The following is a 14,930-nucleotide window of genomic DNA, read 5'->3' as shown; positions in this document are numbered from 1 at the left end:
CCCTATCCACCCTGTCCATGACCCTCATAATCTTGTACACCTCGATCAGGTCTCCCCTCAGTCTTCTCTGCTCCAACGAAAACAACGCAAGTCTGTCCAACCTTTCTTCATAACTTAAATGTTTCATCCCAGGCAACATCCTGGTGAATCTCCTCTGCACCCCTTCCAGTACAATCACATCCTTCCTATAATGTGGCGACCAGAACTGCACACAGTAGTCCAGCTGTGGCCTCACCAAGGTTCTATACAACTCCAACATGACCTCCCTACTTTTGTAATCTATGTCTTGATTGATTAAGGCAAGTGTCCCATATGCCTTTTTCACCACCCCACTAACATGCCCCTCTGCCTTCAGAGATCTATGGCCACACATGCCAAGGTCGCTTTGTTCCTCAGAACTTCCTAGTGCCATGCCGTTCATTGAATACTTCCTTGTCAAATTACTCCTTCCCAAGTGTATCACCTCACACTTTTCAGGGTTAAATTCCACCTGCCACTTATCTGTCCATTTGACTATCCTGACTATATCATCCTGTAGCCCAAGACACTCAACCTCACTGTTAACCACCCGGCCAATCTTTGTGTCATCTGCAAACTTACTAATCTTACCCTCCACATAGTCATCTATGTCGTTTATATAAATGACAAATAATAGGGGACCCCAGCACACTGTGGTGCGCCACTGGCTTCCAGTCACTAAAGCAGCCTTCTGTTATCACCCTCTGACTCCTACAACTAAGGCAATTTTGAATCCACCTTATCAAATTACCCTGTATCCCATGTGCATTTGACTTCTTTATAAGTCTCCCATGTGGGACCTTGTCAAAGGCTTTGCTGAAATCCATATACCCTCATCTACACACCTGGTCACTTCCTCAAAAAATTCAATCAAATTTGTTAGGCATGACTCCCTCTGACAAAGCTATGCTGACTATCCCTGATCAAACCTTGCCTCTCCAAGTGGAGTTGATACTCTCCTTCAAAACTTTCTCCAATAGTTTCCCTACCTTTGACATGAGATTCACTGGCCTGTAGTTCCCTGGCTTATCTCTACAACCCTTCTTAAATAGTGGAACCACATTAGCTGTTCTCCAGTCCTCTGGCACCTCCCCCGTGGCCAGAGAGGAATTAAAAATTTGGGTCAGAGCCCCTGCGATCTCCTCCCTTGCCTCCCTCAGCAGTCTGGGACACAACTAACCTGGACCTGGAGGTTTGTCCACTTTTAAGCCTGCCAACACCTCCAATACCTTGTCACTCCCTATATCAATTTGCTTAAGAACCTCACAGTCTCTCTCCCCAAGTTCGATACCTCCATCCTCATTCTCTTGGGTGAAGACGGATGTGAAATATTCATTTAGCACTCTAGCGATGTCCTCTGGCTCTACCCATAGATTGACCCCTTGGTCCCTAATGGGCCTTACTCTTTCCCTGGTTATCCTCTTCCCATTGATATACTTATAGAATATCTTGGGATTTTCATTACTTTTACGAGCCAGAGCTTTCTCATATCCCCTCTTTGCTCTCCTAATTGCTTTCTTAAGCTCCACCCTGCACTTTCTGTACTCCACTAATGCCTCTGCTAATTTGCTTCCCTTGTACCTGCCAAAAGCCTCCCTTTCCTTTTCATCGTAACCTGAATATTTCTGGCCATCCATGGTTCTTTGGGCTTGTTACTCCTTCCTATCATCCTAGAGGGAACATGTTGAGCCTGTACCCTCCCCATTTCCTTTTTGAACGCCCCCCCACTTCTCCTCTGTAGATTTCCCTAGCTGTTCCCAGTCTACCCTGGCCAGATCCTGCCGTATTTTACTAAAATCCACTCTCCCCCAATCCAAAAATTTTTTTGCAACGTCAATTTTTTTGTCCATAACAAACTTAAACTGTACCGTGTTGTGGTCGCTACCACTAAAATGCTCCCCCACCGCCACCTCAGCCACCTGTCCGGCTTCATTCACCAGAATTAGGTCCAGCACTGCATCGTCCCTTGTTGGACGCTCTACGTATTGACCTAAAAGGGTCTCCTGTACACATTTCAAGAAATCCACTCCATCCAAGCCCTTAACACTATGTCTATCCCAATTAATGTTGGGAAAGTTGAAATCACCTAATATAATTACCCTATTGTTATTGTTTTTACACACCCCCACAAATTGTGCACATAATTGCTCCTCAATTTCCCGCTGACTATCTGGGGGTCTATAATAAACACCTAATAATGTGGTTGCCCTTTTTTTATTCCTAAGCTCTACCCACAAAGCTTCATTCGATGCCCTCTCCAAGATATCATCTCTCCTTACCGCAGTAACCGACTCCTTAACTAATCATGCAATGCCGCCTCCTCTTTTACCCCTCCCCTGTCTCGCCTGAAGATTCTATATCCCAGAATGTTGAGCTGCCAATTCTGCCCCTCCCTCAAACACATCTCAGTGATGGCTTCTATATCACAATTCCATGTGTCAATCCTCACCCTTAACTCATCTGTTTTACCTGTGATACTCCTGGCATTAAAGTAGAGGCCATCCAGCCTTGCCTTACTCCCTTGAAACTTATTGCAGCTGTACTCCCTCTGACTTGATTGTTTTATGATGTGTCCCTACTCTGCTAACATTCTGTGTCCCCTCCCACTGCCGAATTAGTTTAAACTCCTCCCAACAGCACTAGCAAACCCACCCGCAAGGATGTTAATCCCGCTGTGGTTCAGATGTAGACCGTCCCGCTTGTACAGGTCCCACCTTCCCCAGAAATGATCTCTATGATCCAGGAATCTAAAATCCTCCCTCCTGCACCAACTCTTAAGCCACATATTCATCTGTGCTATTCTATTTCTGAGCTCGCTAGCACGTGGCACTGGGAGTAATCCAGAAATTACAACCCGAGAGGTCTTGCTTTTTAGTCTACTACCTAACTCCCTGAATTCTTGATGCAAGACCTCATCCCTCTTTCTACCTATGTCATTGGTACCAACATGTGCCATGACCTCTGCTTTATCATCCTCCCCCTTCAGGATGTCCTGCAGCCGTTCAGTGACATCCTGGACCCTGGCACCAGGGAGGCAACATACCATCCTGGAGTCAAGTTAACGGCCACAGTAGTGCCTATGAGTTCCCCTGACTATAGAATCCCCTATAACTATTGCTCTTCCTCCCCTCCTGTACAGACAGGCTGCTTGTGGTACCAGAAGCTTGGCTCTGTCCGCACTCCTTGGAGGAACCAGCGCCCTCATCAGCCTCCAAAATGGAATACCGATTTGCGAGCGGGACCCCAGGGGACTCCTGAACAATCTGACTGTCTGACTGTTTCACTTGGACTGCCTGGTGGTCCCCCTTTCCCTTCCTTCCTCAAGTGCCTTCAGCTGTGGTGTGACCATCTCTCTTAAAAACGTGCTATTCATGATGCTCTCAGACTCGCGGATGCTCCACAGTGTCCCTAGCTGCCGTTCCAGCCTTGAAACCCAAGCTTCTAGAAGCTGCAGCTGGACACAGTTCCCGCACACCTGCTGGTCCTGGGCACTGGAAATGTCCCCGGCTTCTGACATGGAGCACAAGGAGCGCATCGCTTTCAGCGCTCCTGCCATGACTTATCCCTTTAAATTAAACCTTTTAAATCAATTACTCTAGGGCCCTTCTTTCCTGATCCTCGTTACTGCAGAATATACAAACTACAGACCACAAAAAGACCTTAGAACACTAAACGATTAAAGTAGTAAATACTTTACCCACTACTTAACAGTGATCCCTTTCCCTCATAGCCTCTATTACTGCAGCAGGGCAAGACCCACACTCTGAAGATTTAAGAAGTTGGATAGCAAGGAAAAAATGCTAAGAGCACCTCGTCCCCTATGCACTGAATTCCCACTGTGCACCAAATTGTTAATACCCACTCTGGCTGTGCCTCACTCAGGATGTGCTCTCTCTGCTGTTCGTGTGCAAGCACACTATTGTGTGCTTCTAGATTGTCCCTTTCTTAAATAGAACTGAGGTGACTCACCACTAATATATTTTGAAAAAGATTGATTAAATCATCCCTTAATTTTATAAACTCCAGAGAATACAATGCTAGTTTGTGCAATCTCTCCTTGTAATTTGAATCTTAGAATCCAGCTATCATTCCAATTAACCTATGCTGCACTCCTTCCAAGGCCAGTATATCTTTCCTAATGTGGTGCCCAGAACTGCTTACAGTCCCAGGGCTTTGTATTGCTGAAACATGACTTCTACCCCTTATTATTCTAGTCCTCTTGATATAAAGACCAAAATTCCATTAGCCTTTTTGATTATTTTCCGTACCTGTTCATGATGTGTATTTCAGTGAAAGCTGCATCTAGACTTGCACAATACAGTAGTATCATGGTCCTGGTGTTAGTAATCCAGAGGCCTTGACTAAAAATCAAGAGAATGAGAGTTCAGATCCCACCAGGGCAGTTTGAGAATTTGAATTCAGCTTTTAAAATAAAAAACATTGAAAGTTAAAAGCTGATATGAAGAGTGACCATGAAGCTGTCAGATTGGGGACAGGGCCTGAAATGTTATGTCCCTTGACGTTCTGAGCACATCTCGCAGACAAAATGTTTTAGCATCCCTAAAATACAACAATAGGATGTGTAAAGTGCAGTCATATAACAACTGTTTCTTTCCCCCCTTCAACCCCTGCTCCTCACTTTCCTCTCCCTTCATCCCCATCCCCCTCCCTCACTTCCCCTCTCATTTCTCCCTTTCTCTGCTCCCTCTCCACTCCCCTCTCTCCCTCACCTACCATCCTCTTGTTCCCCTCCCCTCCCTCTTGTTCCCCTCCCCTCCCATTCATTCTCCTCCCCTCTCTCTCATTCTGTATCCCTCCCTTCCCTCCAAACAGACCCCAGAGAACTGCTGAGGATGGCAGTGATGATGAGGAAACTGGCTCAAGAGCTAAGAAACCACGCAGACCAAAAGCAGGAGAGCGCAAGAAGAAAGAGAAGGTTTGTGTCAATCACACGGAAATAGTTGTGCTTGTTGAGTGACGACAGTTTCTAACTTCTGTACTGTTAAATTATCATTTTTTTCTTCCTTCTCAGTTGAACATAACCCTGTATGTTTGACAGATTTATTTGAATGTATCACTTGGTGGGATTAAAGATCTGTTTGTTCCATAGCTCAAACCTGAACGACTCCCACCTTCCATGAAGGGCAAAATCAAGTCAAAAGCGATAATTTCATCCAGTGATGATTCCTCTGATGAGGGGGCACTGAAGATAGCGGAAGGGTACGTAACTGTAGCATTAACCTTTTAATGAACAGGGCTGTGTGTGTGTGTTTTGTTCTTTATGTTGACTGTCAGAACAAATCACATACAGTCAACAGAAAAAGGGGATGGAAATTCGTTTCACATTTAGGAGGATGGCTGTTGATTTTGAACATATATCGAGAGTTTCCTCATAATCATGCTGTTGTGTCTCCCCTCAGTTGCTCAGTACGTTTGCCACAGGTCAGGAAGATCCTGTTTTGATTCCTGCTCCCTGCTGCTGGGGATCTCAATGTCCCTGAGTAAGGGAGGGAGGAGAATACCCTGCTGGAGAAAAGGGGGTCAGGTTTGACTGGTGAGAATGTGGAACTCGCCAGCACAGGAAGTAGTTGAGAATGAGAATAGCATAAATGCACTTAGTGGGGGGGAGGGGATGCGCTAGATAAAGACATGAGGGAGAAAGGAAATGGAAGGATATGCTGATACGGTGAAATGATGTATGATTGGAGGAGACTTGTGTGGATCATAAACACTTTTGTTCATTCATGGGATCTGGACTTTGCTGACCAGATAAATTGCCCTCAAGAAGGTGATGGTAAGCTGCTTTATTGACTCTAGCTGGGGGGTAACTTGGATTATAAACCATTGTTTCTTCAGCCATCTATTTGTTGTGCGCTGCCATGCATGCACACATCTTGAAGGACTATTGCTTGTGCGCAGCCAGTTTGTTCCCCGTGCAGCGTATTCCCAATTGCTTCAATTCAAAACCACCAATCGGAGGTAGTCCAGGCAAGGAACATATACCAGCTGTTTTAGATCCCCATGTTGCTTGCCAACCGATGAGCATTCTCTTCACATATGGTATAAATTGTTGCTTCCCCCCTCCACACTTACAAGTACCCTGATGAGAGCAAGACGAAAAGCTTAGATGTGTCTCTTTTTTCGCAATACTCAGGCTAGTAAATGTTGGGATTCAAAGTAACTTAGAGGTCCTTGTACACAAACCACGGAAAATTAACGTAGGTACAGAAACCAGTAAGGAAGGCAAATGGTTAAGGGGGTTGCAGTATAAGATTAAGGAAGTCTTGCTGAAATTGCACAGGACTTTGCTGAGATCACACCTCGATTGGTTTTATTACCTAAGGAAGGATATACTTACCCAGAGGAAGTGCAATGTAGGTTTGCTAGACTGATTCCTGGGGCGAGAGGACTGACTTATGAGGGGAGATTGAATACAATGGGCCTGTGTTCCTGAAGTACAGAGGAATCATCTCATTGAAACATATAAAATTGTTAGGAGGCTTTACCGAGAGGCTGTTTCCTCTAGCTATAGAGCCTAGTACTAAGGGGCACAGTATCAGAATAAGTGGTCAGCCATTTAGGACTGAGATGAGGAGAAATTTCTTCGTTCAGCGGGTTGTGACTTTTTGGAATTCTCCAGCCCAGAGAGCTATGGGTGTTCAGTCATTCAGTATATTCAAGACCAAGATCGATAGATTTTTGGGAATTAAGGGATATGGGATGGGGCAAGAAGGTGGAGTTGAGGTAGGAGAGCAGTTATGGTTTTGTTAAATGGCAGAGCAGGCTCGAGAGACTGTCTGGCCTACTCCAGTTCCGATTTCATATGTTCTTATGAACCCCAATGTTGAACCATGGGCATTTGGAGCACAATACTGGTTGAGAGGCCTGAGCATAACCGTAGCATGGGCCACTGTGTAGCCGTGGGGCGAAGCGTAACCATAGCATGTCCACAGCCTAACCACCGCTTCATTCTTTCCAGAAACGCACGGGACAGTGGTTCAGATGACGATGAATCGGCTGACAAGCACAGGAAGCGGATCGTGTCCGAGAGTGAGTCAGAAGACGGACGGAACCAGGACAAGTCTGAGAGCGAGGCGGGCAGCAGCCCAAGGTCAGGGACAGCGCGTTCAGTTGCTGGCTCCGACAGCGAGCAGTCGGCCAATGGGCGGCCGCAGTCGGATCACTCAGGTAGGAGTAGGTCTGCCAGCTCATCATCAGATGAGGGCGAGTCTCGCCCTGCCTCGCGGGCCACAAACAATTCGGAACAGCGGTCTTCCGATGAAGGAGGTTCAGGCCAGGGCTCAGCCATTGAATCGGATCAAGAATCCAGTCACAGAGGCGCTCGGCAAGGATCCGTGTCTCCAACACAATCGGACGATGACAGCGACTGATTCTCATTTGTTCCAATGTTTCCTTCGCTCTCAGTTGGCCTTGAAATCCTGGCTCAGTTTGGTCAACCTGAGAACTAAGTCAATGCTGAAGTTTAGACAAGAAGTCATTTATTTTATTGGAAACTGTGAAACCTGGCTTTTCATATTTTGACAGAGGATTGTGATATCGACTTGTGAAATTATTTTTGACTCTATGTTTCGTACCAGAGATGGTCCAAGGTTTGAGGGCAGTCAGGCGCTGTTAAAGTGATAAAACGCTTCAGGAGCGTCAGTCAAACTGATGCAGGCTAGACCCTGTTTTAAGTTGATCAGAAAAGAGCCAATATTTTAGGAGACAGGCACTATAGATATTGATAAATGTGACCTATGATTTTTTTTTTGGAAACCCTTGTAAACCAAGAGATGATTACAACATTTGTTAAATAAATGTTTCATTTAAAATGAAAGTTTTCTGTAGAATAATTGGTCTGTTTGTTTTAAGTAAAGAACTGGTAGGTGTGTGTGTGTGTGGAATGGGACATATGTGGCATGGTTCAATACCTACTGCTAAATTAAATTCCGCCCCCCCCCCCCCCCACAACAAACTGGTAGCTTTAGAGGCAATAAATCGTTAACCAACTGGATAATATGCGCTTGGGCAGATCAGGTAAAGGGCCTTACAAGTCTTAGCAAAATGTGCGTCCTATAATTGAATAGCCAATTGACTCGATGCAAGCAAAAGGAGAAAGAATGACCCACTGAAAGACAGAATTTCAGGTTTCACAGGCTAGGAGGATTATAAGGACAAGATTAGGCCCTTCAGTCCCTCCAACCTGCTCCGCCATTCAGTTAGATCATGTCTAATCAGTATCTTAACTCCATTTATCTGTCCTGGCACCCTAACCCTTAACACCTTGCCTAACCAGCATCTTTAGATCTTAAGTCGTGATGCATTTAGTTGACTCCCAGCCTGAAAACAAAAACAGAATTACCTGGAAAAACTCAGCAGGTCTGGCAGCATCGGCGGAGAAGAAAAGAGTTGATGTTTCGAGTCCTCATGACCCTTCAACAGAACTAGGTGAATCCAAGGAAGGGGTGAAATATAAGCTGGTTTAAGGTGGGTTGGAGGGAGAGAAGTGGAGGGGGGTGGTGTGGTTGTAGGGACAAACGTCAACTCTTTTCTTCTCCGCCGATGCTGCCAGACCTGCTGAGTTTTTCCAGGTAATTCTGTTTTTGTTTTGGATTTCCAGCATCCCCAGCCTGAAAAGCTTTTTGGGAGAGAGTGTCAGATTTAGACTACCCTTTGTGCGAAGGAGTGCCTCCTGACATCACCCAGCCTAGTTTTGCAATCTTTTTGGATTCCCCTACTAGAGGGAATAGTTTCCCTATTGAATCTCTTTATTCTTATGTTGAGTCCAGAACATAGGTCACAATCTCATGGTAAAAGGGACCAGCTGTTTAGCACTGAAATGAACAGAAATTTCTTCAAGCACATTGTTGTGAGTGTTTTGAATTCTCTATTCTAGAGACCTGTGGACACACAGTCATCGAGTAAATTTACGACAGAGGTTGATAGATTTTGAGCATAACGGGAATCAAGGTATAGGGCAGGTGGAGTTAGGGTAGAAAATCAGCCATGATTGTACAGTATTGAATAGCTCGAGGGGCTCTATGGCCTGCTCCAACTCCCTTCGCTATCTACCTCAGCCTGATCCTGGAACTCATTTGTGACCAATTTCCACAAGGGGTCATGATTGAGTTTCGACCCGATGGGAAACTTTTAAACTTCAACAGGCAGAGAACCAAGACTAAGTTGACCCTCCTAATATCCCTTTGATAGTGCAACGGTCCATTAGTAATGCTCCTCCTACAGTGCAGCATTTCCTCACTATTGCCACTTCGACAATACAGCGTTTCCTCAGTACTGAACCTCCGACAATGCAGCATTCCCTCATTACCACCCTTTTGACAGTGCAGCACTCCCTCTGTACTGGACTGAAGTGTCAGCCTGGATTTTGTGCCTACGTCTAGGGGACACAGCTGACACCTAAAGATTAAACTCAGATGTGGCTCTGTCAGGACAGTAAGGTGTCACAAGGTCTGTTCAGGTTGAGCAAATGAGTGGAGGAGAATTAGAGTCATTGATGGAGGGGAACAGAATTTGTGGCAGAAACCAATATTGAAGGGTTCCATGTCCCTTAATGAAAAGTTGGACCTAATTTTAACTCATGCCGGATTTAATGAGTCGAGGAAGCCAGTGTCTTATGGAAGTCTAGACGGAGTAAGGATGATGTCGCTGAGCGGCAACATCATTCATTCATAGGATGTGAGTGAATAGCATGAAGAACAAGAGGTGGCCAATGAGCTTATCAAACCTGCTGCAATTTTTTAAACGTGGCTACTTTTCACCTCTTTCATCAGATATGGCCCAGTGGCTAACACACGTTCCTGATCAGAATATTGTGGGTTTAAGCCCTACTCTAGAAACTAGAGCCCATCATCCAACCTGACACTTCCAGTGCACATGTCATCTTCCAAACAAGACATTAAACTGAGGCTCCTTCTGCCCTCAGGTAGATATAAATGATCCCATGGCACTATTTGCAGAACAGCAGGGTGTTATCCCCAGTCTCCAGATGGATAGTTATTCCTCAATGAACACCAGTAAATCAGATTATCTGGCCCTTATCACATTGCTGTTTGTGGGAACTTGCTGTGCGCATATTAACTGCCTCATTTCCTACATTATGACAGTGACTACACTTGAGTAGTACTTCATTGATTGTAAAGTACCTTGGGACTTTCTGAGCTTGTGACAGGTGCTGCAGAAATGCAAGTTATTTCCTCTTCTTCATATCGGCTCTGAGGAAACGTTAACTGTTTCTCTCCCCACAGATGCTGTGTACTTCCAGCATTTTCTGTTTTTTTTTATCCCTTTTAACTTGTTTAGCTCCAATTACCAGTGTTGTGGACTCTCTGCTTGAGGGGGTATTCTCCCTCTATCTACTCGGTTACTACCCTTCGTTCCTCTAAACATTTGTATCAGCTTATCCCTTAGCCACCAAATCTCTAGTGAAGGTATGTTTACCCTTCAATTCATGTAGTCTGCTTCTCATTCCAATCCCCTCTCTTCTAATTCATTAAGTAATGATCTGTCAGCATGGAACCATATCCCAGGGCATCCTGTTCCTAATGAACAGCTTAAGTTTCAAGCTCATACCTACATACATCTCAAGTGACACATGAATCATGTATCAGGGTTGCTAGAGACTGCATTGCATTAGGTTAATCATTCTAGGTCCTTTAGGATGTTCATTGATCAGTAACTTGGGTGCCTAAAAGAATGTCTGTGAAGCGATCGCCCAGTGCTGGCCTGGCTGTTTTATCCTCAGCAAGAAAATCCGCACCTGATTGTGGCTCCCTCCAGAAGATAATCTCAGTGAGGAGTGCTACTTTGAATGGTAGCATCCTGCCTTATACAGCTGCCCGGATAGCGCAGGATCAGACAGCAGCAGGAGACTTCCTGAGCAGCTCAATCTGTTCGCAGTCGAGTATAGTGCAGGGGCAGGGGCTGAGAGGTGTTACTCGCCCTGTGAGTGCGTTGTCTCCAGGGGGAACACTCTCCCGGTTTTGCCAACTACAAGGGGATCTTGTTCGCAAAAGGAAGGTAAGTCTTTGCTTCCCTCTGGTAAATGAAGAATCCACATTGAAGCATTTTTGCTGAAAAAGTGAGGGGTCAAGTCACAAAAAGACGCTTGGGAAATAGTGTTTTTTGGTAGAACTGAGAATGTTACATTGAGTGACGTAATAAAAGCTTCCAAAGTTTCAGGGGGTTCTGAGGAGACAAATACAGTGAAATTGTTTCCACCGGTCAGTTGGAAGTAGTAATGAGAATTAAATCATTGCTTAAAAAGAGGAATATTAAAGGGTACAAGGAGTGAGCAGAAGAGTAGGATTAGACTAGGTGAAAACCTGATGGTGAAGATCTTTGGCACAAACTAAATGGGCCCAATGGCTTGTTTCTGTGCTGACACATTGAATGATTCTAGACTTTTACCAGAACATTTTACAGCCAAAGAAGTAATTTTTAAGTTATAGCCACTTGTCATGTAGAAAAACTCAATAGTCAATTTGCACATAACAAGATCCCAGAAACAGCAATGTGATAAATGACCAGATTATCTGTTTTAGAGATTTTTTTTATTCATTTATGGGATGTGGGCATCGCTGGCTGGGCCAGCATTTATTGCCCATCCCTAATTGCCCTTGAGCAGGTGGTGGTGAGCTGCCTTCTTGAACCGCTGCAGTCCCTGTGGTGTAGGTACACCCATAGCTCAGTTAGGGAGGGAGTTCCAGGATTTTGACACAGCGTCAGTGAAGGAACGGTGATATATTTCCAAGTCTGGATGGTGAGTGGCTTGGAGGGGAACTTCCAGGTTGTGGTGTGTTCCCATGTATCTGCTGCCCTTACCCTTCTAGATGGTAGTGATCGTTGGTTTGGAAGGTGCTGCCTAAGGAGCCTTGGTGAGTTTCTGCATTGCATCTTGTAGGTGGTACACACTGCTGACACTGTTCATCAGTGGGGGAGGAAGTAAATGTTTGTGGAAGCAGTGCCAATCAAGCAAGCTACTTTGTCCTGGATGGTGTCAAGCTTCTCAAGTATTGTTGGAGCTGCACTCATCCAGGCAAGTGGGGAATATTCCATCACACTCCTGACTTGTGCCTTGTAGATGGTGGACAGATTTTGGGGAGTCAGGAGGTGAGTTACTCATGCAGGATTCCTAGCCTTTGACCTGCTCTTGTAGCCACAGTATTTATGTGGCTAGTCCAGTTCAGTTTCTGGACAATGGTAACCCCAGGATGTCGATAGATAAATATTGGCCAAGATGATTGGGAGAAGTCCACTGTTCACCTTACATTATTTGCAGTGGGAGTTTGTATATCTACTTGAGCAGGCAGAAGTGATAGACATTTTGGTTTAACGTGAAAGACAGTGTCAACAATTGTATAAGACTCACTCTACTGACACTTTGACAGTGCAACACTCCATCAGTGCTGACCCTCCCACAGTGCAGCACTCCCTCAATACTGATTCTCCCCTCTGACTGTGTAGTACTGTCTCAGTACTGACCCTCTGACAGTGTAGCACCCCTCAGTACTGCCTCTGACAGTGCGGCAAGCCGTCCGTATTGCTCTGGCATGTCAACTTGAATTATGTACTCAATCCTCTGGAGTGGCATCCCAGCTTGGAGCAAGATATCATTTCGTCCTTTGGCAGGGTCAGCTGTTCCACCTTTGATCCCTCCTTTGAGAAAATGTTGTACTTTTAAATCTAACAGTAGTAACAAATCTAACAGAAAGTAACAAACTTTCTTTTCCCGGGCATTTCATCAGCCCAACTTATGTAAAATACCTGACTGGGCAGGCTCGGGTGTGTTTTGTTCAGGTGCAATTTGGGACAGAGGGAAATTGACACCCGTTCAGTCTAAGCCACATTCAGGGTTCCCCAGACATTCACAATCTGCTTTTCTCTGTCGTTACATATGATACTGACCTTAACCCTAAATATGGTGCTCAGAGGTATTTGGGTGTCCTTGTACACAAATCACAGGAAGTTAACACTCAGGTACCGCAAACAGTTAAGAAAGCAGATGATTTGTTAGCCTTTATTGCAAAGGACGTTGGACTATGAGTATGGAAGTCTTGCTGAAATTATATAGGGTTTTGGTGAGACCGCACCTGGAGTACTATGTACAGTTTTGGTTCACTTACCTACGGAAGAATATACTTGCCTTCAAGGGTGTGCAACGAAGGACCTGGGAAGAGCGGGTTGTCATATGATGAGAGGTCTAATAGAATGGGCCTAAATTCTGGGGTTTAGAAGAATGTGAAGATCTCTTTGAAACATACAAGATTCTAAGAGTCTTGGCAGGGTGGAGACTGAAAGGTTGTTTCCTCTGGCTGGGGACTCTAGAACACGGGGGCACTGCCTCAGGATAAGGGGGCGAACATTTAGGACTGAGATGAGAAATTTATTCACTCAAAATGGTTGTGAATCTTTGGATTCCTTCTCTCTATCCAGTCACTACCCTTTATTCCTCTAAACATTTTGATCTGCTTACCCCTTAACCACCCCACCTCCAGTAAAGGTAGGCTTACCTTTCAATTCAAACAGTCTGCTTCTCATTCCAATTCTCCCTCTCCTATTTCATTAAGCAGTGATCTGTCAGGATGAAACCTTATCCCAAGGCAACCTGTTCCTAATAAAAAGCCTACATTTTGAGCTCATTCCTACTTGCATCTCAAGTGACACCTGAATCATGCATCAGAGTTGCTAGAATCTGTGCATTGCATTGGGTTGCATTAATCATTTGAGCAACTGCAAATGTCTGAATAATGGACCTGTCAATAAGAATGGATAGTGTGGAGTTTTATTTGTCTATATTTGAGGGTTACAGACAATTGTAGACCCCTCTCCTTCAGAGGGGTCAGGATCATGGGTAAGGTTGCCATTTGCTACCCAACCAATTGCCTTTGGCAAATAACACTCAACAAAAATATGCCAGCAACAGTCTGTCTCCTTAACCAATTGTCACAATTATGAAGTTTATATGATTATTATATTTTAGGACTGTATCTTTTGATCTAAAAGATTATATTTTGGGGCTATTGCTTTAAATTTAGGGTAAATGAAGGGGGCCATGTGACCTGTTCTGCAGTCTGCCTAATAGTAAACTTGAGTAGTTTGATTGTTAGAGACCAAAGGAAAGTTTAGATTGTTTTACTCAGAAGAGGGCTCAAGGTATTTATGCTTGCAGACAATGGCAACAGTCTCTGAGGTTACAATGAGCAAACTCTTGAGTCTCCCACAGTCCCAGAAAGTTGGTGAAGGTATCAGGTTGTAAACAGTTATGCTGTAAACTGTCCATTTACTCCTAAAATGAAAGGGAGTCGTGGTCAAGGAGAGCTAATTAGCATTTCAACCTAGATACAAGGCTAACGTGATTCGTGTTGCCATGATGAAGAAGGCATTTTTGAGATCAGGTTACAGGCTTCCCTGCATATCAATGAATATCACAGACATACAGCAGAGGTTCTGTGTGGTCAGCAGAGAGAAAACACTCCTTGGCTTTGAGCTACCCTAGCCAGATCCAGGAGGGAGATGGTCTCTAATCGAAGAGGCGCATCCTACAACCTTTTACAGATTCTGGGAAATTTTCTCTGGCATGGTCAGGGGGAAGAAGGAATCATTGGAACATGCTTTACTGCTGGTGGTGGAGGAAAGTGCCTGGAGAGGGTCACCTACATTGCAACTCAGTGGTGTGGGTTTACTCAAACCCATTGGAAACTCAGAGAAACTGTAGACTGTTTGCTATAAGGACTGTAATTCCATGGAGAGCATAATGTGTGATAAGTATACGAGAGGAATGTCACTTTTTGTGGTTTAAATTAAGTTGCCTATAAAAAAAAGTGTTTAGTGAAAAGTGTTTTCATTCATCTGTTCCAGCTAACAACTGGAAGTTCAAATCTCTTAAAAGCTAT

General features: G+C 44.7%; 1 protein-coding gene across 1 annotated transcript in view; it reads left to right on the top strand.

Annotated features, from left to right (window-relative positions):
- The window catches only part of ctr9 (CTR9 homolog, Paf1/RNA polymerase II complex component), a 58,498-nt gene extending 50,643 nt beyond the window's left edge, over window positions 1-7,855 (top strand). Inside the window, exons 23-25 of the mRNA XM_041197784.1 lie at window positions 4,852-4,954; window positions 5,129-5,238; window positions 6,998-7,855. Coding sequence (XP_041053718.1) covers window positions 4,852-4,954; window positions 5,129-5,238; window positions 6,998-7,409 — 625 coding nt within the window. The 3' untranslated portion in view covers window positions 7,410-7,855. The remainder of the gene's footprint in view (window positions 1-4,851; window positions 4,955-5,128; window positions 5,239-6,997) is intronic.
- The last annotated feature ends 7,075 nt before the right edge of the window (window positions 7,856-14,930 follow it).

The sequence above is a fragment of the Carcharodon carcharias genome, chromosome 10 (assembly GCF_017639515.1).
Source record: "Carcharodon carcharias isolate sCarCar2 chromosome 10, sCarCar2.pri, whole genome shotgun sequence".
In the NCBI taxonomy this organism is placed as follows: domain Eukaryota; kingdom Metazoa; phylum Chordata; class Chondrichthyes; order Lamniformes; family Lamnidae; genus Carcharodon; species Carcharodon carcharias.
Note: the sequence above shows the minus strand (reverse complement) of the source record. Positions and strands in the feature narration are given on the sequence as shown.